This window comes from Amphiprion ocellaris, chromosome 11 (assembly GCF_022539595.1).
Source record: "Amphiprion ocellaris isolate individual 3 ecotype Okinawa chromosome 11, ASM2253959v1, whole genome shotgun sequence".
Taxonomy (NCBI): Eukaryota; Metazoa; Chordata; class Actinopteri; family Pomacentridae; genus Amphiprion; species Amphiprion ocellaris.
This window is the reverse complement of record NC_072776.1, coordinates 11,363,202-11,389,971: the sequence shown is the minus strand read 5'-3', so window position 1 is coordinate 11,389,971 and position 26,770 is coordinate 11,363,202. Positions and strand designations below refer to the sequence as shown.

The following is a 26,770-nucleotide window of genomic DNA, read 5'->3' as shown; positions in this document are numbered from 1 at the left end:
TTTTTCTGGGCATCTTTTTAAGTTCCTTAACTGGGGGCAAAACCTTTATCTTTTCTTTTTTTTTTTTTTTTAAACAGAAACTCACAGGAGTGAATAATTAAACGTTTCCTTCTCCCCTCTAGGATTCTAACTAAAGAGGCCTTTAAAAGCCTTGTTTACCTTTCTCTCCCGGCTCTGTGCGGATGCCCGGGCTGTCAGAGACGGCTCACAAGCCACGCTGTCCTGCGCCCAGCGGGGAGGCTCTCTCTGGACGAATAAAAAGACATCCCAAATAGCCTTTCAGTGGGGCTTGTCCGGAGCACGCTGCCTCACAAAACTCCCACAAACATCTCTGCACACGCGTTCAGCTCCACTGCAAACCTCACACATAATTGTTTGCTAAAATTCGCCTGAATGATTATTTTTTTTCCCCCGTCATTTTCCTCTCTCCTGCCTCCATTTAGCTGTCACCCGAACCGGCTGATGCAAACATCTCATGTTACGAAGGCCTCACCACTGTTTCACACCAATATGGGAACATGTTTGCCGCTTAAAGAGATTAATTGTTCATTGAGATAATGTAAGCGTATTACTGAATCAGTTCTCTGTGAGAAATCCAGATTTTTTCACACCTCTCTTCCCTCTTTCTTTATCTCGCTGACAAAAAGCTTTGTTACAGCCGAAGGCCGCACAACAAACACAGGATGTTCCCATCAGCGCAAAAAAGCTGTTTGACTAAAGACTTCATATTTCACAGAGGATACCTGATGATTTTCAAAATGAAAGATGATCTGACCTCTTTCACAGCCATACTATGCTGATAAAATAGGAAATGAAAACCTCTGCGGTCATAAATCACACTGGACGCATGTGATTATGCACCTATTACACACTCATATTACAAATGCAGTGATGTACTGTCTAAGCAACACTAATGTCTCTGCTTCTTTTGTGTGTCGATGCAGTGCTGAGTGCAGCATAATGTGATCATGTAGCGATCAGCTACATTTACAGCTCCAAATGCATGTATGTAAGCTCCTCGCTGCTCTGACGTCTTCAGTCTGGACTGTAAATTTGAAGATAACTGCATGGCTGCACCATTTCCCCTCATTTATGCCAGCTGACATGAAGAAAAACTAATCACACCATCAGTGAACTATACTATAAGGGTCGGTTTGGGTGGGTTGGTCGAACAGCCCGGTGGTCCTTGGATACCAACCACAGACTCCTCTAATCTGAATTAACCCAATTTCTGGTTTTGACCCTTAAGCTCTTAAGCGCCTAAATGCTCTAAAATCTCGGAAGAGGAAGCAACAAGTCAACAATATTCAGGAGACCCTTCAGCGTGGAAGATGTCCCCCTGCTCCTCCTTTCAAAACTGCCAGCGCTCCCACTGTGTCCAACTCTCTGCCGCTGGATTAAGACGGAGCTCAGTCCGTTTCTGTGTCGTGCTCTAAGCACTTCTCTAAGGACCATCCAATTGTTGTGGTGCAGCGATAACAGGATTTGTATGAGAGAAATGTCTATACATTGCTGTTGTTGTCCTTCAGCCACAGAGGTTTGTTTTTATGTCCTCCACAAGGACAAACACACTCTAAAGTAGCACATACAGACTGTACAGCTCAGCTTGACTCATTTAGTTTTCCATTTATACACAACTGTGTATTGGGTTGTGATTACTGTCAAAACACATCGGAGAGCAACGGAAAAAAAATAATGTAGTGTAGACAAGGCTGAAAAAAACAACATATTCATCACTGAATTATAGATCATGGTAGGGTTGTATTTTACACCTTTCCTAATAATTTCGCAATAATTTCCAAGAGGTGTCCAGCAAAGAATTCATAATTTTGTAGTGATTACAGGGAAGACGAGAGCTCTGATGAATGCATTCATATTAATTGTCAGCATAATGCAGATTGTTTTCAGTGCAGCAACAGCAGGTCTGCATGCAAAATGTGAAATTTGTCTACAGACAAGCATACAATTCAAGAATTTTTAATGAATACAGGGAATAAACATTTTTCTTGAATTTTGGCTGAGCCTCTCTTTCAAGGACATTCATATCTTTCCTCTCATTAATACCAAAATACCTTTTCCAGGAAACTCGGTACAAATTATTAGAAAATTATTGTGAAGTTAAGGACTACTAAAATAAAGTGTTATCTAGATGGATATGAATGGTTTATTAAATGTGTTTTAAATGAAGTGCTCTCATAGAAGATGGTCTTGAGCTTGGAAACAGTAGCTCACAAAACAGTATTAGCTGCCAAGACTCAAAATCAAAATTAGTTCAGGTTTGCCTGTGAAGCAGAAACCAACCACAACCCGTAACCAACTGACAAATAGAGAAACCACTGCAGAGGAGACTCGAGTTCAAGTTCCTTTTAGTCAAATGTAGCTGATCGGAGTCATTAACAGACACAATTATGCAACAGAAAACCAAGATAAACACTAAATCCGCTATTAAAAAAAATATTTTGGACACTTTTGAAACACTGACTGATCAGTCACTTCAAGCCTCATCCACATTGATATGGATCATTTTCTAGAGGGATATCTTTTCATCTTCTTTTAAAAAAAAAAAAATCACACAACTATTATTTGACAAAATATCTCTGAAAACACAAAACAAAACTACAAATGCTGCTAAAAGCGTGCCAGGTCAGGCTACTTCGACAAAATGTCAAATACCAGAGAAGAACATTGTGTTATTTTGTCGATTTTCCAGATGCAGACTTAAAAGCTGTGCATGCTGGTGAAGTGATGCAGCACACACCAAGTTAAATTAAAAAACTAGTATATATATATAATAAAATACCCGCATTAGTGTGGACAAGGTTTAGGCTGAACTGAACCATTGCTTATTTAGGATCATTAATAGCATTAGTCTTGCTATCTGATGAATTTAAGGTAAATATTCCCCTCTAAGATCTCGTTTGGTCTCCAACAACCTGCTCCGATGAAATATCTGCGTCTCTTTAGCTAAATGCTCTGCTGTGTCCACCAGTTAATCACTGTAATTTATCCTTTAAGTGTTTGGTGCCGGGCAGGTAGTGTACATTTAGAGCTCTTCACTGAAAATTGCTGCTTCAGGTGAAAGTGACACTGACATGAGAAATGAGACTAAAGCAAAATAGCAAAAGTTATGGGGCCAGAAAAGAAAAAAAAAAAAAACAGGGATGAGCTGAGAGATGCTGAAACGCTCCGTACGACTGAGGAAAAACTGCAGAGTCAAGTGTCTGTGGTTTTGTCACTACAAGATGCCCCCCTCTCACATCACACATAATCATTTGTCCCAATGTGGCTGTAAAAATATTGATTGTTGCAAGCTTTAACTTAATGAATTAATAATCCTCCCACATGGAAAGGCTTCGCAAACTGAAAACAAAGTTCTAGGAAAGTACACGAAGCAGAAAACAAAGAGAAAAGTCTTGATTGTTCTAAATGGGATTTCTAAGGTGTTAATAATCATTACTGGTGACGGTTTCTCCTACATTCAGTTTCATTAAATCCTCTTTAGTCCTCCAGGCATTAATTTGAATTAATCAAATCTCTTTCCACTATGATCTTAAGTAAGTAAGAAAACAGGCATTGTATGTCCCCTTTCCACGGCTCTAATCACATATTTTTCACACTGATACTGCACTGTGAACAAAGCTGCTGCTCCATGGTGCTGCTAACCATCTCATCTCAGTGTGAAGCGCTCCGGTGCCTGTTTCTGTTTTCCCTTCCAGACCTCAGCAGGTGAGAGCTCATCAGAATTCAGGAGGCTCACCTGCCTGCCTGTTTCTCTTCACGCGTTAGTTTTCACTGTGGCACCGAATCGGGGAGACACAGTCGGAGGAGCAGGCAGGTAGGCACATGCAGCTCTAATGGAAGCCACAGCCTTCCTGTTGACATCTGTCTGCTCCTCACTGTCGACGCGCACTCAGCTGGTTAATGCAAAGATGTAAATAAGGAAACGCCGTGTGTTATTTCTTCTTCCGCTACATATAGTACAAAGCGACAGCCGACGAGGTCTATTGGCGCGCAGGGAAATCTGAAGCAGATTAATATCATCTATCAGGCAGTGATTCTGTGTCACCTAATGGGGTTAATTACAAATGATCCAATGGATTTCAGTGGCCGAGGCCAAGCAAGCCATTCACGTTTGAGGTCTTCTTCACACTGTGAAGCGACTTACAGTAGCGTAATGTGAACTCTTGATTCAGACAGTCCTTGCTCTTAAGCTTAAAGATATTCAAATACTATTACTGCGATCAAACAAAATGTTTATACTAGCACACACACAGCTCTCCCGTTTCGTGCAAAGTTATCCGCACACAGTGGCAGATATAAAATGATTTTCAGTTCTCAGGTGTAATCATCACAAATTAATTTTCAGTCAGTGCTACAATGCCGCAGGGTGCCCAGCTGACACAAAACACATTTTCTCCCGTCATGCCTACTAAGCCAATGAAATGAGTATTTTAAAATGTTTCATTTGCTCATCACTGTGGCATAATCCATTTCTATTTAAATGAAAGCAGTTTGCTCCAACACAGCGGCGGAGCCCTTCAGTATGGCTCCGAACATGCATCCACATATATTAAATCAAATCCAGGCATTTACATTTGGTGCAAAGTACACTCTTGTCTTACATCTACCTAAATATATCTTTCTCTAAACGTTCTTGTGGCCTGTATGGCAGGGAACCACGGCAGCAGGAAAAAAATGATCTCCCTGCAGTGGTGAATTAATAAATGGTAACAACAGGTCAGAACCGTAATGGAGAAAGTATGACAGATACTACGACCATTACAACAGAGCATGACTGTTTACTATATAGTAAAAAAAAAAAAAAGATTAAATCTCACTGAAACCTGAACGATACATCTGAATAGGAAGTCCCCAAAGACCCGTGGATGCACACTGACTCCAAACCACATATTTGTTCAAATATACAACATCTAAATCCCAAATATTTGTCAAGCAAAATCTATTTAAAGATTTCCATCAGGCGTGTTTGCAGACGTATAAAAACGAATAGATATTTCTGTATGGGGAGCCTCCAGAGCTGGTTGTGGAGAGAAGGATGCTACGCAAGCTGTTCAACACTACACACCCCCTACACAACCTGCTGCTCTGACAACACAGTGACTTCAGTAGGAGGCTCCTTCAGCTCCACTGCAACAAGAAACATTACAGGAGGTCACTCCAGCAGACCACAAACAGACATTCACAATGGCTCCTCTGCACTGGGAGAGGATATTCCCTCCCTGAGTGACATTCTGCACATTCTGCATTCGTTCTTTTGCACATTTACAGCAACATTTGCTTCAAGTTATTGAGCCTATTTTTATTCTCTTTCTAATTATTATTCATCTAGCATAGTGGTTATTGCATACACTCTAAAAAATAGATGTTCAGCTCAACAACAAAAGCAAAAAGCCTACAGTTAGCATCAGTCTTGTTGAGTTCAGACAACTTTATTAAATTATGTTCAGCCAACAAACAACATTGAGTAAAGGGAGGCAGCTTTTCTTCTACAATCAAAGGTTTTTTAAATTACTATCTTAACTAAATTCTCCAGACATGTTAAGAGAGGGGAGGGAGTTGAAATCCTGAACTCAAAGTGAACGAAAATTAAGCTATCAAGCCTATTTCATTAAGTTACCTCAACATAGATTAAGTTTTAAGTCAACTTAGGCAGCAATTTTTGTTGTTTACTCACAACAATTAAAGCCATGAAAATAATGTGAAATAATGTTTCATCTAAATTTTTTTGTGCATCAATGCATTTAATTAAATGGTAGGAAAAAGTTCTTGAAATTGCTTTTCAGAGTGTATATACATAATTTGAAATTCTTTGTTGCTTGTGTAAAATGTTTTGAACTGCAGCTGAAGCACTGTAATTTCCCCTTGATAACTGGATGAATTAAGTACACTGTTCTTTCCACAGACATTATAATTATTATCATAATATCTACTTGTCCTTAATCAACAAATACAGAAAGCTTATTTTTTTTCAAAGGTTTAACCATGGGATACAAGATGTCTCCTGCTGCACTGAAAAGCACTGTTTTTGATTTTCAATTTCCACATCACAAGGTGCAAATTTCATACTGGATCCACGCTATCCTCCAAAGTTACAAATCATGCTCACAGGCACGAGTGCTAGTCTCATAAACAGGACAGCTAATTGTATAGACTAATCCACGCGAGGGATGGGAAACATTATATGCAGTCCTGTGCAAAAGTTATTTCTGCTACTCATGCAGAACTTTCAATCAGCTGCAATTACAGCCTTTACATTTTAATCTGCTAAAACCGTGTCCCTTGCCACTGAGCTATAAGCGGCAGATTTAAAGAAGAAAAAAAAAGGAATAATAATAATGAAAACAAAGATGATTGGAGAAGACTTGCAGAGTCATGTGCTATGCTGTCCTGTCCTGTCCTGTGCACATCAAGCGCCTGCCGGCTCCCCCACGCTGCTACTTCACCAACAGAGGACTCCTCTGAGTCCCCGTCACAAAGCACACAGTCAGCACAGTCAGCGACAGACACACAAGCCAGCCTACGGGGACACAACTAACACCAACTCACACGCTAACGTACAGCAAACCGGTGTTGCAACTCTGCTCTACGTGCTGATGTGTTTCCTGTGTCTGCCTCTCACACACCTCGGTGCCTAGAGCCTACTGACAGGTGGATACCAGCTCATACTGCGGTGGTGCAGTGTGGGTCCGCCGTTAGCTGCTCCTCATGGCTGCGTCTGTTGCTTTATGTTGAGTTGTGCAGCTTGTTCCTTACGTCTCATCCTTTAATCTGCCAACCATGAGGTATTATACTGTGGCCGGGAAGGCTGAGCCCGCCTGCCATAGGTGTAGGTCCCAGCAGGGTTAACCTGGATCAATACCGCATGCACACCACTCAACATTACGCAAGCCCTCAAACTGTTTGCCTGCCTGCTCTCCTCTCTGCCTGTCTGCCGCTTGTCTACAGTCTGTCTCTCATCGTCCGTCTCACGTCTCACTTCGTCCCTCCACCTCCCACTGGAAGCTTTACTTGTTCACAAACACACATACACACAGATGAACGCACAACCTCCTCTCTTTTGTTCCCCTCCCCGTCTACAGGGAAGTTTCTAACAGGGAGGGAAAAATACGCACAGTAACTAGCAGGAGGTGAGTGAGGATTCATCCTCGGAGAAACAGAAACGCTGGCGAGTCAATATGGTCAATGAGCAACATATTTCAAAACTCCCCTGCCAGTCACAGCTGCCGTCGCTGAGGAGTTCCTGCTCTGCAAACAGCGGCAGAACGAGGCTTCAGGACACAGTGGAACACACAGAACGTGACTCAAGCACACAGGCAGGAAGCGGAGCCAAGCATGAATAAGTGTCATTTAAATAGTACAATGTTGTTTTTTTTAATTCATTTTTTATTTTACATAATTTTGGAAAATTGGACCAGTTTATGCATTTTAACCGGATGTAGTGTGTGACAGTTCTTTTAGCCTGTGTATGTTGTGTTTTTGTTTAAGTTTAATTCTGCAAAAATTTATGTCGCATTACCTTAATTTTCATTCAACAGTATTTATTGAAATATATATTTAAATAAGTAAGTAATCAATACATATTTAGAGACGAAACAAAGCAAACTAATTCAACAATAAATTGCCAAAACTTTTGGTAATTAAAAATGACCAAATGAAAGAATCTGACAGTGAAAATAAGTTGCATGAGCTGCAGCCCTGGAGTATGTTTTTAAAAATTCCCCTGCTCTTTTAATTAGAGTCCCAATAATTTATGTGATAAAGAATAGAAGCGAACCAAACATCAGCAATGATTAATTTATCAGCTTATTATTCTGACTGGACTGGCAGTCAACAGCCAATTTAAACATCCCAAAGAAATGATGAATTACAAAAATAAACATGCAAATAAAGAAAAAATTAGCAGTGATTGATAGAAAGAGACAAAGATGAAATCAGATTCAGACTAACAGCAATTTTAGTGAGTGAAGTGTGGTAAAGCAAATAAAGTGCAGTAACTCTAACAAGCCATGAAGAGATTAAGAAGACGGCGGGATTATGTATACGAGACGCACTTATGTGGGTTGAGGGGGATAATGCAAACAGGTTTAAGGTTAAAATGGCATCTATAGGCAGATCTGAGCAGAAGACAGTAGTTTTTTATTTATCATCTGTTGAGGGTGAGTGTGGATGGGTTCAAAACGAGGCTGGAAAAAAACACAACTTATGTCCCCACTGTCATCTGTAAAAGAGCAGTTTTTAATGGTTTTGGACGTCTACAAGCTCTACAATGGGTGGAGTCAAATGGATAAGAGCCTCCAGTACATTAATTACATTATAGTGCTCCTCCCAAAACCTTAGATCATCTTGTGTCACGTGACTCGCAAGTGGCTGAAGTGGCATTATCCCTGTCAGACTCTAATCCCGAGGCTAAAATGGCTTCAAATCCTGACCTACTCTGTGAAATGAGGAGGGGGCCTGCAGGAAGTGGACCAGAGATGGATGGGATTGGGAGCTATATGCGTGTTTGAATCAACATTAGGAAAAGGAAGCATTTGATCTGGATATTTGCTGGAGCTTGGAGGATGCCTGTGTGCTGTGCAGGAATGCAATATGTAGACAAATTCAATTATCGGAGTCACACTAAAGGATGTCAGTCCTGATCAATGCGCAAATATCCCAAGTTGCCATCGATATCTCAAGTAAGGAGCCTGATCTCCACAGCAGAAAACAGCAGGTGGAAATGCCTGTTGTGTGAACAGCATTTAAAGTGAAACAGAGAAGGCAAGAGAGAATTATTGGCGATTGTGGGGGAAAAAAGAAGCCTGAGGGAAAGGTTTGTTGTTGCAGCCCCTTATATATGTGACTAGAAGGCGCTCAGTAGAGCCCCAATGTCTGCCAAGAGGCAGCAATTCTTCTACTTGCAAAAGTTGCAGCCCGCATAACGGTTTATGTTTGTTTACTGCTGGTCTTCCAGGTTTGATTATGTAACAAACTGCTACAGAATGCGAATGCAACAACACACACAAAAACAAAATACAGAATGTGTCAGGGTGGAAATCTCAAATCCTTGTTGCTTTACCAAAACGTCTTTACTACAGAACAACACAGAAGTAAAAAAACAACCGTCTTTAAATGTGCACATTGCTCAGCACCACCCGAGTTGCAATCAGCAGATCAATAACAACGACAGCGGGTCTCTGATTTGTGAGACAAGGTTCAGTCCACTAATTTAACAACTATTTCTAGCCCACTCAGACTTACGACACTCCTCCACAGAAACACCAAAACAAATCTGCAAGCATTTACATGCCGGCTGCTTTCATCATTCCTGGAAGAAAACATACGAGGCTGGTTCCCCTCTTTAACAAACAGCCTGTCCGAGGTGAAGGGGTGATTAGGAAAACCAGGCTGCCTATTCTTTAAGGCTGCTCAGTAAGACACTGACTCAAACTGAAGGCCTGGCAGATCCGAGCATGTCACAAACACAAACACAGTAACAAGATCAGTCGTCATAATCTGACCTCCTCGAGGGTAACATCTGCATTTTATAAGGACAGGCAAAAAAAAAACAAAGTGGCCAAATCTGTGTTTTGTCTGGTGGCATTTCTGTGAGCTGCACTGATGTTTGATCAAATCAGAGCCCATCTGTGAGTGAGGGAGTGAGAAGGAGCACCTGGCTTGTGAGTCTTGTGCTTGGAGTGCAGGGATTCGCCAGCTTTGACTTTTGTGCAGTGGAAACAGCAATACTGTAAATGCTCTATGAAATGCTTGAAGTGGGTGCGCATGCATCAAAGAGTGCAACGATTACAGCTGACAAAAGGGAGAACAAACACAAGTCCTGTCAAATTAGACTTTTCTTCAAGTGCGGCGCATCTGATGTATCATCTTCAGCGGCTCCACATCTACACCGCTGTCTCTCCGACATCAGACTGGCCTTTGAAGCCTGCCATTCTATATCTCTGTAATTTATTGTCCCGCAACGTCGAGCAGGCCGGAAACCGGGCCGCCTGGAGTCACTCCTTGCACCACTTAAAACAAAACCATCTTAGCTAGCATCTCTGAACTGAACTGTTGCTTCCCACTCGGGGAATGGCAGAAACACAGAGGCACAGTAAACACACACACACACACACACACACGCACACACATATGCAATGACATGGACACACGCACACAGAGACATCCACTGTTGTTGAAGAATCCGAATGGCGGTAACCACAACTCTACTAAGAATAAACTGCCTGTCTCTGTTACACTATCTGATAGGGCGGCTCACATTCAGCTTACAGTACATAACATACAGTTGTACGCTATTTACACCCGCTCACGCTAACACAGAGCGGGGGCTTCGTTCTGCGCTGCCACTCCGTGCCAGGGGAGCGAGGCGGCGAGAGACAATGCACGCAATCTAGGTGGTACGCTGACACAAAACATGCACATCTGAGGAGGAGGGAGGGAGGGAGGGAGGGAAGACAGGCACCGAATGCTGCAGTGGAATGAGAGTGTGACAGTCCCCGGAGCAAAGAGGTGAATTGCAGCTGCATCATGTGGAATCCACCAATAATAAAAATGAAAATCACCTGAACAAGAGGCAGAATGAGCGTATTTGGGGGGGGGGGGGGGGGGGGATAAAGCAGTTTCGGCCATACTGTGCTTAAAGGCAAAGACCCCATTAACTTTTGCAACCCCACCCCTGACAAGAACTCACGCATGGCTGCCTCGGCATCAAATATTTACTAACCTGGTGAGCTGAGGATGCCTGCATTTTTTGCCTTCAGGTTCTTCAACAGTGCTCCGCGCTTCAATTTTAATTGGATTTGTGTCAGCGTGTGCTTCATTTAACCTGACAGCGACAGGCAATTCATCAATCAGTGTCATGATGTCACTTGCATGCATGAGACAGAGGTGCTGCATCGATGGCACGGAAACCAGCATGTTTGCAACCCCTTACGACAGGTGGCGGGCAAGAAAAATCAAGATTTCCATGCTAAACGCACACATTGATCAATCAATCGGGTGGTTGCCCGGCAACCTGCACGTACATTTGATCAGCTTTGTATGTGCTGGAGTCGATTTAAAATATGGGAACATAACTGACATTGTGTAGAGTATGGCACCGCTACTGCAGCAGCTACTGCACCCATGGGATACCCTAAGCATAGACTGTTTAGCGACACACACACACACACACACACACACACAAATTGAACTTAAAATAATCTGCTTCTCCAGGGAAATATTAGCCAAGGGTCAGCAAGACAACAACTATTTACCAACACTTTTTTTCACATGCTGCTCACGGCTCTGTATGTGCAGCTATGCAGCAGCTGTATGAAACTCCACTCCTCTCCCTGCAACCTGATGTTAGGTGTGATACAATCAGAAGGACTCTCAGAGGGTCCCCCACCACTCTCTGTTCTTCTCTTCCACTGCTTTCTCGCCATCTCTGTCTTCCTCATACATGCTCTGTTGTTTTCTCCACAGGCGACCGACTGGGTATTGGCATGTGCCGGGTCACTTGGCAGGGAGGCAGATGGAGTCGTCCTACTCTCTACCACCTGCCTGGCCCACATTTCCCAACTCATCTCTGAGCTCAGCAAATCAGAGTCGGGATCAAGCACAGCTGTGTAAAATAACAGGCTTTACGGCATATCACAATGACCAAATACAAGACAGAACTTCTGCTGAAGCTAAAGGAAAACGTGCAGATGTTTCCACAGCTCAGGGCTGAAACGTAAAAGAACGGACGCCGGAAGAAGAATTTTCAAAATGACAACAAAGTATCAAAAAGTGAGCACTCACTCTTTCCATTCAAAAACAATGAACTAAATTACAAAAAGAACAGTTTTGACACTGAGGCTTAGGTGGAAGATCAACATCACACTTATCTGTGCATAAATTTCTGGAAAAATATTCATTTTTAAGTAACTTTGTATCCACATGATTTTGATCAGTGATCTCAAACAACTGCCCCAGGGCCAGATCAGATTCGGCCAATTTGGAATTTATTATTGTAGATTAAGTATTTATTTTGTTCCATTTTTGTTTTTCACTTCAGAATTTTGTTATTTCAGACACATAATTTCGTTTTCAGACAAGACTCCAAAGTTGTGGGCATAAAATGCAAAAACGAAGCAATGACCAACAGCAGTCCAATTTACCTCTGATACTTATAAAATACATTTTTTTATACATCTAAAATGAAACTAATAATAGGTTAGACTATTATAAATGAATACGAAGCAGTTACTGGATGTTTTCTGCTCATTTTACATTTTTTCTGACTGTGGGCTCATTTTCACAGCAACATAAAGTACTACACTGCTATGGAAACAGGACAAATGAGTAGGAACAGAGTGGATGTCTTCAGTACCATATTATGACACAGTTATAATATAATATATAAGAAAAAAAGTTGAATGTTTTCAGTTATTCATTTTACAGAAATTGATAAAACCGGTAATCAACACGTACAACATTTTTTCTGAATGCTCACAGATGATTTCAGTACTTGGAAGAAAAAAAACGTCTCTATACACTATAGATATTTCACTACATACAGTTTTCTTTTGTTTCCATACTTGTCTCCTAACTGTTCTGAGTAAACACAGCCTGCAATTCAGCCCAGTTCAGTCCCTGAATTTTTCTCCCATGACTGTTGCTTGCAGCTGAGTCAATAACATCGTCATAGTTGCAATGAGGGCAGAATTTTTTGTTTGTTACAAAATCTGGTTACACCAAATAGTTCATTTTAAAGTGATTTTGATGAAATAACACAATTTTAAGTGTCCCGATGGAACAGCACATCACAGATAAGTAGTTTAAGGACTGTTGGAAAGTTGTTTTTTACAGTTTCTGCCTCTGATAAATGGTGCGATTTTGTAAAGACAACATGCCTTTCAAACTCACCAGCAGATTTTTGGGGTTCAGAGGGCTGATGTGACCACTTTATGAGAGATAAAAGCTGCTGTTCTTGAGGAAATGATCTAGAAATGGCATCATCCCACTAAACATTTGAAGTGGTATGATATCATAGGTTTAAAGGAGATTAGAGGGAAGAATGAGCGGCTCAGCCTTAATGTGTTTATGGCTGAAATGTGATTGTAGAGATTCATGCCGCTTGGTGTGTGTTGGGATATTTTTATGTCGAGCTACCAGTTGGTAGAGGTGGCTGGATTTAGGGAGAGGAGGTTGTACAGTAAACCCATTAAAGGGAGGAAAAAATTAGATGATAAGTCCGCAGCCAGAAAACCTAGCAAACCTCTCACAGCCTTCTGAGAGAGAAGAGTCACACAGGCAGCCGGCGAGCCTTGCCGAGGGGGAAAGAAATGCTGCCCTCTATCAGCAGTGCAGGAGCAGAAACATACCAGCACACACACACACACACACACACACACACACACACACACACACACACACTGAGAGGAAAGCATAAGCATGCATTTGGGATATGCTCATCTCTGACTCGGAAGTTCTCCCTGTGTCTTCCTCTTCCGTCAGAGATGGTGTGAAACAGAGGAAGCACAATGGTCACACTGTGCTCCAGGTTGTGTCGGAGGCTCAGCTGTGTGCCGACCCTACTGTAGATGTCTTGTTCTGCTGGCGGCAGCAGCGGCGGCGGCAGTGGCGGTGGGGTTTCCAGCTTCCGTCGCATACATATGGAAAAGGATGGAAATGATGGCAGCGAGTGGGTTCATGAATAAGAAAGGTCACAAAAGGGCTGCGGCTGTGACATGGATGGACAGCCCATTCAGCAGTTTTCCCTGCCGCACTTGTGGAAAGAAAATGAGCACTTGAAGGTTTCAGCGAAGCAACAGCTTTACACAGGCGTTTTTTTCTCGAGGCACCTTACTCGGCTATGTATTCGCTGTCATATAAAATCAGCACTCTGACCACTGCACTGCCCATAGCGTGAGCCACCGGCACATGGCTGGACTGCAGTCCGGGGCCTGCAGCTATAACCGGCAGGCTGCGTCAACTCTCTCGGGAATGGAGGGAAATTACAGGATCCCCAGCTGTAATCATGTCATTTTGACAGCGATATCAAAAGATGCAGTAACAACCACTTGTGGGGTGAATCTCAGGGTGTCGGCAGTGAACTCAACTTTTTTTTTTTGCAGTTCGCGAGGTGTTCCGTGCACTGGAGCACTTTGGGTTTATTTTCCTGAAAGCCTTCATCGTTCGAGCTCTCTTTCTTTAACTAAGTAAAACACTCAAAACTGGTTCCCATGGCAACGGGGAGAATCTAACCTGGAACAGTTGGAACTGAATACAGCGCGACCTGTAAACACACATGGACACGCACGTTTCACGAGCACAATGGCACAGTTTTTGCTCCCACATCAGGATGCTGTAAATGTCAGAAGACTATAGTGTATCTATGCTTCTTCACAGAGAGCAGACATCAAAAACCTCGTAGATCAAAAGACGATCAGGGGCTACAAGAGGGAGAAATGCTGTAAAACAATCCACGCATATTATTCTTATATTACACTATGTCAGTTCCGCAGAACAAATGCAGGTTTGGAAACTTTTGAGCTGTTCAGCCGGACTGAGACTCGGTTTTAAAGGCGGGGGACAAATTTGTAAAAGGAGTTAAAACTTTAAATGAATTGGTTCTTTGCATTAAAGGGCACAAAATTAATGATAACATCTTTCACTTTTTGGAACAAATTGAATAAGCATTCTAATATGAGATAATAGCAACAAATAGCTGCTATTTAAGTCCACATAACACTGCAGCTAAACTAGTGGCACCAGGTTTCTCAGATGACGGCATCAGTGTCAGATTTGGTTGCACTGCTTTTGTGGCGTAATGTTAAAGAAAGAGTTTTCAGATTCCTTTACCACAATATATATTTATGAAAAAATGAGGGAGGGTTGTCAATATCCCAATCTTCTTCTGGAGAAGAATTTCAAATTTGAATACAGTAAAAGGCATCTCCACTTTGGTGATGTGACGTGTAGAAATTCGCTCACAGCTCGGCATCCTCACTTGCCAGGGTACCATTCTCCTGAAAGCTTGTGGGAAGAGGAGCTGATTTTCGGGCAATGCAAGAGTCCCTAAGTAGCTTGTGCTGCATGCTGTGCAGTTTCAAACTTTTGTGCTTGCAGTTTGTTAAACTTTTTATTGCCGGCACTGGCAACACCACATTCTGAACAATTTACTGAGTGGATCGGGTTCTTCTCCTCACAGCATCTCAGCCAGAGAAATTCTACTAACTGCTAGTATGTAGAGTAGAGTATGTGTTGAAATACATATTTCTCTTTTTTTTTTTTAGGTTCACTTTCTGTTTGACCTGTCTCCTGTGTCTCCCCTGCCTTGTCTGCATTGTTTTGCGGCTTGTCGGCTGTGGGTACAGCACTTTTTGATAGGAGCAGTGTACACAGTAGATTTCATCACTGCCCACGTTACCAAATGTTATCAGTAGCCGTCCAATACTAGCTGCTGGAGATAGCTTGCCCAAGTTGCCTGCTTGCCTATGGCTATATCTCTGACTACTATTTCTACAGAGACCACAGGTGTGCTTTTCTGTTTATGTTGCAGAGAAGAACATGTGAAAGCAAAAACGAAATAAAACTGATCACTAAATGACACACCAAAGACACGCTGACTAAAAAAGAAACAAAAAGCGTAGTGGTCATTTAGCATCGTGTTCCATTTCTCTTTAAGCTTGTTTTTTTTTTGTCTGTTTGTAAACACTGTATCTCTTTGTGGTTGTCTTGTATTTTGTTGTCATCATTTGTGATGCTTTTGGAGTCATTTAGCATCTCTTTGTAGAGAATGTTCATTTTTTGTTGTCATTTTGTGTATCTTTTGGTTTGTTTTTTTGTGCCTTTTTTGGCAACTTATTTGTCCCTAACTGGTTGTTTTGCATCTTTTTGGAGGAGTTTTGTACAGAGGTTTTGATACAGGGACCCTTCAGCGTACCTGTTAGCCCCAGTAATCAATCTATGATACCATTAAGGCAAACGTCTATCACCCTCTAAGAGACAGTCACTTCTGAAAGGATTTGGTGGCAGCCCTCTGGCCTCGTCCCTACTTTAAAGGTAATATAAGACACTGAGAAACACCCAAAAGTCCGACAGAAGACTAAACTTTCGCCCCTATAGCCAGGTCGGGCGACCGATTTGCACGTCAGGATCGCTACAGTCCTCTATCAGAGTTTCCTCTGGATTAAGGAGACCATTTGACCTGGGTGAAGCTTCCGGCTGACAGCATTCCCAGCTCACGGCTCTAAGCCAGCAGCACAGAGCCTTCCTCTCCATATAACCATTTGGGCCCCTGGCTCACCCCTAGTCCAGCTCTGATTGGCTCCCTGGGAGTTTTCACCTGTTCAAAACCCATCAGAGCTCTAAAGTTGTACCAGGGTAGCAGTTTTATATGGTGATGATATGGGACAAGGACGGGGTCTGTCTGTGTGAGAAATGCCACCTGCTGTGCGCCTCAGCTGCCCACCCCTCCATAGACGCCACACCCTCGTGCACCCACTGGGATGACCAGCAGGCTGAGGGGGCGAGAAACCCTAAACTTTATCTCCGGCATGACGCTTCCAGCCGGGACTCACCACAGCCTCTCTCTTTCCAGTGCCATCCTGAAGCTGTGAGCGAACACGTCTACATGTGCACGTACACCACCACCCCACACACACACACACACACACACACACACACACACACACACACACACACACACACACACACCAACACCAACCATTATATTTACATGCTGCTCATACAGGAGAAACAGACTGAGCAACAGAGGGACACAGAAAAGGCAGCACAGAGCAGCTGTTACAACTTCAAATTACTTCCCCAAAAAGAACTTGGGTATAAACTGCGTTGCTCATAATCATGATTTATGATTCATTAAATATTCACATCCAGTAATTCATCAAACCCTGCTTAGCAAAACAGCGTCCTCAAACATCTGCTCCAAACAATGTCGTGTCTTCCTCTAGAGGATTAAGATGGTGGTGGTCACACTTTTCTTTGTACAAACAGAAAACTAGCTGTCTAATGCATACCTGCTAGACAGGTGTGTCACTGAGCACAGGGTGTATTACAAATGCAAGTCTGCAGCCATGATAAATTCAGGGCTGACACTGAAAATGCAAGAATACAACTTTTTCTCTTATAACAGAAGCCAGTCGATGAGAATACATTATCGGGGACAAATTCTCTTATAGAACGCTTGAAGAAAATTGGCTTCGCTAGCTTGCTACAAGGAGGCTTTATGGATCTCATCTCTAATCAATGAGGGTTTATTTTGCCGCCACCATAGGGGGCTCTCTCCATTACTCTAATCATTTAATGATAAGAACTTGGGAGAGGTAATGCATAATAGTAAGATCACAAACAAAACAAAGACAGAAAAATTGTACCCTTCATCTCCGATCTGGATGAAACTAATTGATCAGTACCTGTTGCTCTCACTGTGTCGCTTGCCTTCAGGTGAAACCACTTCCAGGCTCTGAACAGTGCAGTTTTACATGTTCTGAGTATATTTCGGTGCTTAGTCAGAGGCTAAGTCATCAAGTCAGAGCAATCCTCCTCATTCCAGCCACGCCTTCCACACCTCCTCACTACTGCTCCTCACAGTCATCTTGCTGATTATTTCAGTCTTGGTTGTAATGACTGTAGTGCTGCAGTAACATATTAGTCATGCAACAGGTTGCAGCGAAATGTGAATGACAGCTTACCGAGTAGTGGATCACTACAGATGCCGCTGTGATATACATGCAAGTGTCTGTTAAAAAAGGTGTTTCCGACTCTCAGGGAGCTTAAACACGATCCCACTGCTCTGATAGACACGCAGTGAATTTACAATTCTCTCACATCTAATCTCACTGCTCCCTTAAGCTATGTACCCTGTTGCACTCGCAAGTTTGTTATCGCTTTAGGAGGAAAATATAGTACTCCACTAGCATCAATAGAAAAGTGCAGATAAATGCAGTGACGTGAACGTACTCAAAATGAAGCCTGAGGCTAATTTATAACAAGTAAATAGTTATTTTTTCTGTAAGTGATACTGAAGAACAATCCCCGTTTCCATTACTTTTCCAACATAAGGTCTGAGTAAAAGTTAATTTGGTATGAAACATTAAGCGTACTCTCTTTTCGCGCCTTCATGACTCAGTAGTCTGAGACAGAGCAAACGCAAGTTAAAAAAGACGCCAGCAAGCCTCTTTAAGGCGGAAAATGAACACAGTTGGGAGACACCTCGGGCATGACTCCATAAAATAGATCACTCTGTGCGATCCCTTGCCATGGACAGGTGAGGGGAGGCATGAGGAGTCAGGAGGAGGGTACAGCGGATGTGGCTTTAGAGCAGAGCAGAGCAGTGCCTCCTGCTATCATGCCGGACAAAACCGGAGCCTGAATTGGAGAGCTTCCCCTTCACCCAGGATCAACTGGGGAGTATTAATGGATTCGGAGTGGATCAACTGATGGCTATCGTATTTCGCTGTTTTGACTCAGTGTGCACTGACAACCCAACACACACATCTGCATGGGCACTGCTGTGGTGCAATGCAGATGTTTACACCCATGTCTTGGTGTGTTTCCTTTTGTAGAAAAAAAGGGACATTCTTTCCTGAACAACAGTGTGCTGATCATTGAATATGCACACGAAGGGGAACAACCTGCATTTACTGTAATACAGCTTAGTGCAGAGTAACACAAGAGTTAGCGCTCACAAGTTTCTCAAAATTATGTCTTCACTGCAGGTAAAGTTGCAGAGAGATAATTAGAAGAAAAGTCTGGTTTTGTCACTATCAAAAGTTGAACAAGCAAGTAAACAAATGTGTGCACTGTGCAGGAGGGCAGCTTCAACCGTGTTTATTCCACAACAACAGTATCTTCATGTGCTTCATATTGATAACTGACTATTGATCAGGCTCACAGCGAGGGCTCACATTAGCCCGTCGGTCCACACCTCCACCGCCTGTTTGATACTCAAGCAACACTGCATATCATTTATGCAGCACCAATATCAATTAACACCAAGTCACACTTTGCTCCCCTGTGTGTTGCCTGAGTAAAGCTTTTCTTAACAAGGGAACTTAATATGGTGGTGAAGAATACTGTTTCCTTAATTTCGTATGTAAAAATAATCCACCATTACACACACACACATTATACACACACACACACACACACACACACATTATACACACACAAGCAAAAAATACAAGAAAGATATTTTGACAATCAAACCAACACAATTTTCTCAACAAACTCATTTTCATTCTTCCTATCACATCAAAAGCATACATATGAAGCAGTAATAATAATCACATGAATAATTGCTAAAAATCATTCAACACAAACTTACTGATTTTCTGAACTATTTCATGAGTTCTACTGTTTTCAATATATCTGCAACAAACTATTTACATTTTAAACCTCCAATTATTCTCTATATCAAGCACATGAGACAACAATTAAATCACACATACCAGAAATGGATTTTAGGTTTAAGCTCACTAACATAAAAATATGAAATTAATTTGGAGTAACAGTTCTCTTAGCAATATAATTTATATGAAGCTACCTACATTGTTAAAAACCCGTTGAAGTGACCTAAACAATTCCTTTTAGCAGAATAAAAAGCTTTTTAATTTTAACAAAAATCTCCCTGAAATGTGACAAATAATGTACCACTTAATATCTGCCATTTACAGAAACAATAGGCTTCAAAAGTTTCAACAAACTAAATCAAGAAGCTATTTTAATTATTATAAAATTACAGATTACTTGTCAAAACATAAAATGTATGAAGCAGAAAAATTTTTAAATGACAATAAAGGCATCAAAACCACATGAACTCACACTAGGGTCTTTTCCAGGTTATTCTGAATTTAAAAGGCCCAGTCCTTCACATAAAGCACTTTTTGGAAAGCAAAATGCTACAACAAAGACAACATCATAATCAGTCAGAATTTTCTTTGTCCGTAAAAACAGACATAATTTAATTATTAATCCAAATGCACCTATTAGCAGAAATACAAGCTATAAACAAACAACAGTCAACACAGCAGCTGAAACTACAGCAGACTCACAAAACCAAGAAATGCCAGCAGGCCTGAAGATGAGACAGAAAACTCACACAGCTTCTAAATGACAAAAGAAAAACTGATGATTGGTTCACTGCTCAAGCCCTGCTTAACTGTGGACTCACTACAGCTACAAGAGAATTAAAATCAAATCCATCAGAATTCATGCAGCTGTTTACATTAACATTTAAATACATTTTTTAAGAAAAGCACCACAAAGAAAGTAAAGATAATGTGATTATTCAGTAACTATTAATTGCATGTATATTTATGACATTTATACATTAAAAAACACGAGACATTTGCTTCAGCTAAACCTCCATAAATTATGTCAATTAAATCTCACACTGCAGGGCCAAAATTTGCATTTAAATCTTTTTAAAAATCAATTAATGCGAACGTTTCTGCCATTCAAGCTCAGAACAAATGCATGCGAACTTTTGGGAGGTTTCCGAAATTAAATTAAATTCTCTACGTGGGAAATCACGATCCATTTAAAAACAAATAACGTGAAGTTGCACCTCCGCATGTCCACTTTCCACTCGCTGTGTGTTTCAAAAGGAACACCTGTACGTAGCTTGCGCTGCATTCAAACACAGCTCGCTAATATGGCGAAGATTTCGCTTTAAGGCCTTTTTTCAGAGGACGCACGCAGGTTCCTGCAGCTGCGCACACCGCCGATTGGGCACATGCAGCCACATGTATGTACATTTGCTCCATCTGATTCCGCCTGTAGCCGTGCAGTGTGCGGGGCCATCATGGCAGCCATTATGAGGCTCTCCAACATTGCCATGGCCTACGTGCACATTAACTGTGGGGAGTGGCGCAGGCTTTTACACCATGTTGCGCCTTGCAGTTTCACAAAACGCCTTCAGATCGAGCCATACAGCCAGGAAACGACACAGCAGCTCGATCAGTGGACATTCTGAACATACAGAATTTCCCCTACAGTGTTGAACAGTACAGAAAGGAGGAAAAAAGAGGAAAAAGAGCGAGTGCTGTAATGCAGGAAAGTGTGGTCCCTCCACTGAAGGGGGAGGACTATGCTGGAAGCGCATAAAGTATGGGTCACGTGTTTCTCCACAAGGGGCTTGAATATTTACCTTTTTGTCACGCAATGTAGTCTTTCCCTATAGCTGAAGGTATTGTTGTTGAAAGTGGGTGGATCTGTGCGTGATCGAGGGTGTGGAGACAGCATTATGTGGCACAAAACGAGGGACTTTGTCATGCGTTACGCACGGGGGAAATACTGCTTGATTTTCTTTGTTATATAAAAAATAAGCAAACAACCGATAATCCAGTGGGTTTCTCGTGTTTGTAAACTGCAAGTTGATACAAAAAACACACAAAACAGCACAGTGGCGTGGTGGCGGGCTGATCTATAGCTTGGCTGAAAAAAACCTCGCCTCGCACACACACAACGTGTCTCTCCCATACATCCACACGCATGCATATAGAAAGCAGAGGGAGGGCACAGTGGATTGGTATGCAACTCATCGTGCATTGCGGTGTTACAGTCAATAATGAAACCCAACTTCATCGCCTACATGTAGGAGACAACAAACAACCAAAAAAACAGCCTTGCGTCACAAAAGTGTAAAACAGCACCGTGCGTATTTTTCAATCTATACCAAAGCTTTATTGCAGCCTGCGTGTTAGATTCAATTAAGACCCAGCTACTGCACGTGTGCACTTGGTGTGTCCGTGTTTTACAGTGGGGACAGGCCTCGCAGCAGATCACGCGATATGGCAGCAGCCACCGTGTGTTCTGCGGATGTTGGGGACTACAAAAAAACTGCCTCTTTTGTCGCTTTCTTTCTTTTGTTTGATCACCACACAATTGCAAAAAAAATCCCCACCGCCAAGGAGCAACACGGCGGCGGCGTGGCACCGAAATCACACGCAGCAACCGAGGAAAAGTGGGAGAAAGTGCTTGCTATATTTCACAGCGGAAGCCTACAGGTCACACACAGTCTGCCATGGGGCACAGTATAGGCGTAGGATACAATGAGTGTGTGTGTGTGCGTGCGTGCGTATTTGTGTGTATGTGTGTGTGTCAGATTGTAGGCCTACCTTAGTTTTTTGGGAACAGAGTAGTCTACCACTATCACCTTTCCGTGTAATTCAACTTTACCTGTAGGGACGAGAATTGATAGTGCAACGTTAGCTGCGTGTCATAAAAGTAACAATGCAAGCTGGCAGGCCTACACAGCAACACTTTTGAATCACTTCACCAAGTAGGTGCGTCCCCATTCAAACAGCCAGCCCCTCCAAACAAGAAAAAGTCCTGTGCACGGGGCGCGCCGTGTGCGTAAAAAAAAACTCCATATGTTTACATTAACGCACGCACACCGTGGCATTTTGTGGGTGACAATTGAGGGTATCGGCGCCAAAGAAAAAACCCTGATAAGCTTATATAGTGTTTGGGGGGGAAATGGGCAGCCATGCTTTCCACTCCCACAACCCTCACAGTGCAATGAGGGATATTTTTTTTTTCTCCTCCTGTCTCTCAGTAAAGAATGCAACATCAAAAGAAGAGGTGGTTTGAGAGGAGAATGACTTGTACTCTTTCTATTCTAGGTAGGTGTTTCTTAATTCTCCGTGTTTGAGCCTCCAGCCGAGGGTTTTGGTTGGATTTTTTTTTTTTGAAGCGCTCCTCGGCGAGGCTTTGAGCACGGCTTTTCGTTACTATGAGTGGCCTGGCGCAGCACGGAATTAGCGTCTCACCTCGTCCCCCCTCAGCTACCTGTTTATTAGCTCTTTCCTCTGGACCCCCATGACCCACCTCCAAGACACCTCGTAAAAACATAGCCAGACATCAGAGGAACATGGATCTGACAAGTTTTCCGCGCTCGCTCCGCTCTGCTCTCTTCAATAAAATCAAGATAAAAAATAAGTGAAAAATAATTATGCCTACCCGAACCATCAGACCATCCCATACATTCCAGCGGGTGATTGCAAAGTAGCGCCCCGCACTATCGGAATCTCCAAAATATAGGTTATTGTGCGCGTAAAATTGCGTTACGACGGCTCGTGTTTTCTTTAAGCAAACGGCCACTAAAGCCCCGAGTGTGTCCTGTGATCGATAATTTATCCAATTTTTCTTGAAGCGTGCATGACTGAGCGTTCATCTGAAACTCTCATGGCACACGGATGTGATCGCAAAAGAGGAAAAAAAACACAACACACACACTGTCCCGAGCAACAATAACAACAAAATTAAAAAGAAATGCCACAAGCAGATGGGTTAATATTCCACATTTCGGACACCCTGACCTGCGTGTGTGTGTGTGTGTGTGTGTGTGTGTGTGTGTGTGTGTTTTCTTCTCCTTAACCTCATCTTGCAGTTTTGGACTCGCTGTGAAATTTCTCCCCCCTTGTCACCAAGCAGCATCACTTATCAAAAAAATCCACACTTACCAAGAATCTCTATAGCCTTTATGGCCGAGTTCTGATCGGGGAAGTCCACAAAAGCATAGCCGTTTTTCAGTAGGATCTTGTCGGGCACTGGAAGGTTCTTCTCCCTAAAGAGCTGCTTCAAGTCCTCCTCAGTGACCGAAGGACTTAAATTCCCGATATATAGTTTGTTCATGATCTGAAAAGGGGGGAAGAAAAAAGAAATCTCGAAGGGGGTATCAGATCTTTAGAGTGCCGATATGCAGAGAAGTAGAAAAAAATAAAATAAAAAATAAAATATATATTAAAAAAATCTGCTGGGATTTAAAAAAAAAAACAAAAACGCAGCAATCACCCCCCAGGTTATTACTAAGCTATAGGCGACCCCCCAGCACCAACTCTGGCCCTGGTCAAACTCTTTTAACAGGGACTGGGGGAAAAAGTGTCGTTACGGCGCTACTCTGGAGCCAACAAGCGCCGCCTCTAAATAAAATCTCCCTTAAAATCACAAGAAAAAAAAAATGTTTGGAGGTGCATGTGGGATCACTGCTGCTCTTCCAGCGTAGAAAGTGCAGCAGGGTATGAAAGTGGCATGATGATCTCTGGGTACATTGAGCAAAGGGATGGGCTTAAAGGAGGCAGAGGGGTTATTTCATCAAATCATAATAAGGGCCGTGCCTTGGGTCCCTCCAGGCTGAGGGGAGTGAAAAAAAAGAGCTACTGTGTGGAAAATCAAGTCGTTGTCACTGTACTTGTCGACTCAAACAGTGTCACTGATCCCCACAGTTCGCCTTTTATTTATTTATGAGCGACACAGAAATATGGATTTTATTGGAGCAAAGGACTCCAACACCTGTTTGAGATTGTAATGCTAATACTACTACTACTACTACTACTACTAATAATAATAATAATAATAATAATAATAAAGACAATAATAATAATCTTATCATCATGCAGGATTAGGCTGTAATTCTAAAACTGTTTTTTTTTTTTTAATGAAAGAGAGATTGTTGCAATACAGAAAGTGAAACCTAAAATAAAATCTGCCACTATTGTACATTGTGTCCTTGCAGGAATAGAAGTGAAATTAAATATCCTGCTTATTTCTTCTGCCTCATCCCCACTGGTTCAGCTCACACATTGTAATTCAAAGGTGATGACATTTTCACTTGTAACCTGTGCATATAGCCCCAAGCTCCAAAATAAAAAATAAAACAAAAAAAAAAAAAACTGAGCAAGTATTTATTTTTAGCTGCAGACAAGGAGAGGTGAGGGGATTCCAACCATTCACTTGATCTGGGAGTAGGCTACCATGCATGCAGTGTCCCTCAACCAGTCTGGGCTCATACCACTTGGCTACACACATGGTATAGCATCTTTTTTTTCCCTCTCCTTCTTTCTGTGGTGCTGCTGATGTAGGTGTGTGCAGATAGGTGTGTGTTTGGTAGGGAGGCGCAGTTAGGTAAGCAAGGCGGAATTCAGACAAAAGCTGAAATGTCAGTAAAAGGCTGCAGTGCTCCTCATGCTCACACATCCTCATGGATGTGGAGTCTTGTACCTACACTAGGAGGAGGAGGAGGAGGAGGAGGAGGAGGAGGAGGAGGAGGAGGAGGAGGAGGAGGAGCCTTGGCCTACAGCGATTGAGTGTTTCTACATGTGACTGGCCTGTGTGCCTTGGAACATTACTGCCACCCTACTGTAGTGGAGAGAGTGCCAGCAGCAGGAGTGACCATTCCTCGCCTTGTTTACGTCAGTGTGTGAACAGAGGAATGTCCAAACTGTGGCCTATTTACAAAACAGCTCTTTAGTTACTTTCCTGATGACATAACGCAGTAGTTGTAGGCCTTTTCTGCTGCCGGTCGGGAATCATCATTCAAACAAGTGACCCATTCATTTACACCAGATCATCACTACATTCATTTTACAACTCCTGATGTTACATATATGACTCACAGCATCACGTTAGTGCATTTAGCTCGATCCTATTTGCTTTTACGGCTCTGTGTAAACAGCACTTTTTAAAAACAGTCTTCCTTGCTATACATTATCCCCAATTAGGTCAGCGTACACCCAAAAAAAATTATTTCCACTCTGAAAGGAAAATGACTTGCGACTGGAGGGGATGTGACATTTGAAGGACACGTTGCTTACACGTATAAATGTAGATTTGTGGTGGAACAGAGAAATAAATAGGCTTATGTAGTTTCCAAGGTGTGGTCATGGGTGGAACGGTGGTTACTGGTGTCTTTTCACTGGTCTCCCCCTTTTAACACTCCATCTGAAGACTTTAAAACATTTGTTAGAGAATCTTCTTAGAGATTTAGTTTATTACCCACAAATATTTCACACAAAACTTCGGCAGCCCTATTTATTGTGTCTCATTTATGATTTACAATATCGTTTACTTTTGTTACTTCAAGATTCAGGGTTCAATTTACTATGAATTATGGAAATTACAATGCTAACTGCAAATGCAATCAGTGCTGATTACTAAAAGACAAGGAATAAATGGTCACAGGTGCTACAGATAAAAACAGCATAGATATCCACAGTAAGAACTGTTGAAAGAGAAGATCAGGTAAAAGAAACATTCAGAAAACAAACTAGGTTGTAAAGGAAATTACATTTACATTTTACATCCACCTCACTGGTTTCTTCATGTACCGTCATATCCCCTGTGGGATAAAACACAGTCTGTGGTGGAACATGGCAAATGTTCAATCTCCTGTTATGTTGTGCAATAAACCAAAGTGTAAAGTCGCTACTGGCAGTTTAACTGATAGTTTCCTTTTTTGGTTCTGTGTCAGAAATCACAAAACATATGTTTAAAAAAAAAGTAAATATAGCAAATACAGAGAACATTTTCAATCTAGCAACCAATATCTCCACTATAGAAATGTAATGCTTTTTTATTGCTCAAATTTTACTTCTATTTAGGGGTTAATGTAACCAAATTATGAACCAAACAATAAAGCTTTTCTTTTCAGTGTGTTGTACACATCATAAATGAAATCCATTCATCTCAATGGTATTGGGGTGAAGGGAGAAATCTCAGAACGGATATTGCAAAGTCTGGACAAATAAAAGAAAAATTATCTGCATGTCTCAATCGCACTCCAGATAAGTGAAAAAGACTTTTTTTTTTTTTTTGTAATAATTTGGCTGGACCAACCCTCTATGAGGCTATAACCTGTTTTTGCTGCACTTTTTAAGGACTTGGAGTGTTTTTCCTTCCCACCACCGACAAAAATCAAAAAACTACAATTAACTTACTTGAACAATTTATGCAGATTTCCATGTACTGTACAGTACTG

At 42.0% G+C, this 26,770-nt stretch overlaps 1 protein-coding gene across 4 annotated transcripts in view; it reads right to left on the bottom strand.

Annotated features, from left to right (window-relative positions):
• Positions 1 to 24,049, bottom strand: part of igf2bp2a (insulin-like growth factor 2 mRNA binding protein 2a) — a 57,846-nt gene extending 33,797 nt beyond the window's left edge. Inside the window, exons 1-2 of one of the 4 annotated variants that reach the window (XM_035943194.2) lie at positions 23,478 to 24,049; positions 22,131 to 22,191 (exon numbers count right to left, since the gene is read on the bottom strand). In XM_035943194.2, coding sequence (XP_035799087.1) covers positions 22,131 to 22,191; positions 23,478 to 23,649 — 233 coding nt within the window. In that variant the 5' untranslated portion in view covers positions 23,650 to 24,049. Of the gene's footprint in view, positions 1 to 22,130; positions 22,192 to 22,974; positions 23,172 to 23,477 lie in introns of those variants that run through there. The other 3 variants (XM_023298918.3, XM_035943195.2, XM_035943197.2) reach the window with 3 other exon arrangements.
• Positions 24,050 to 26,770: the final 2,721 nt, after the last annotated feature.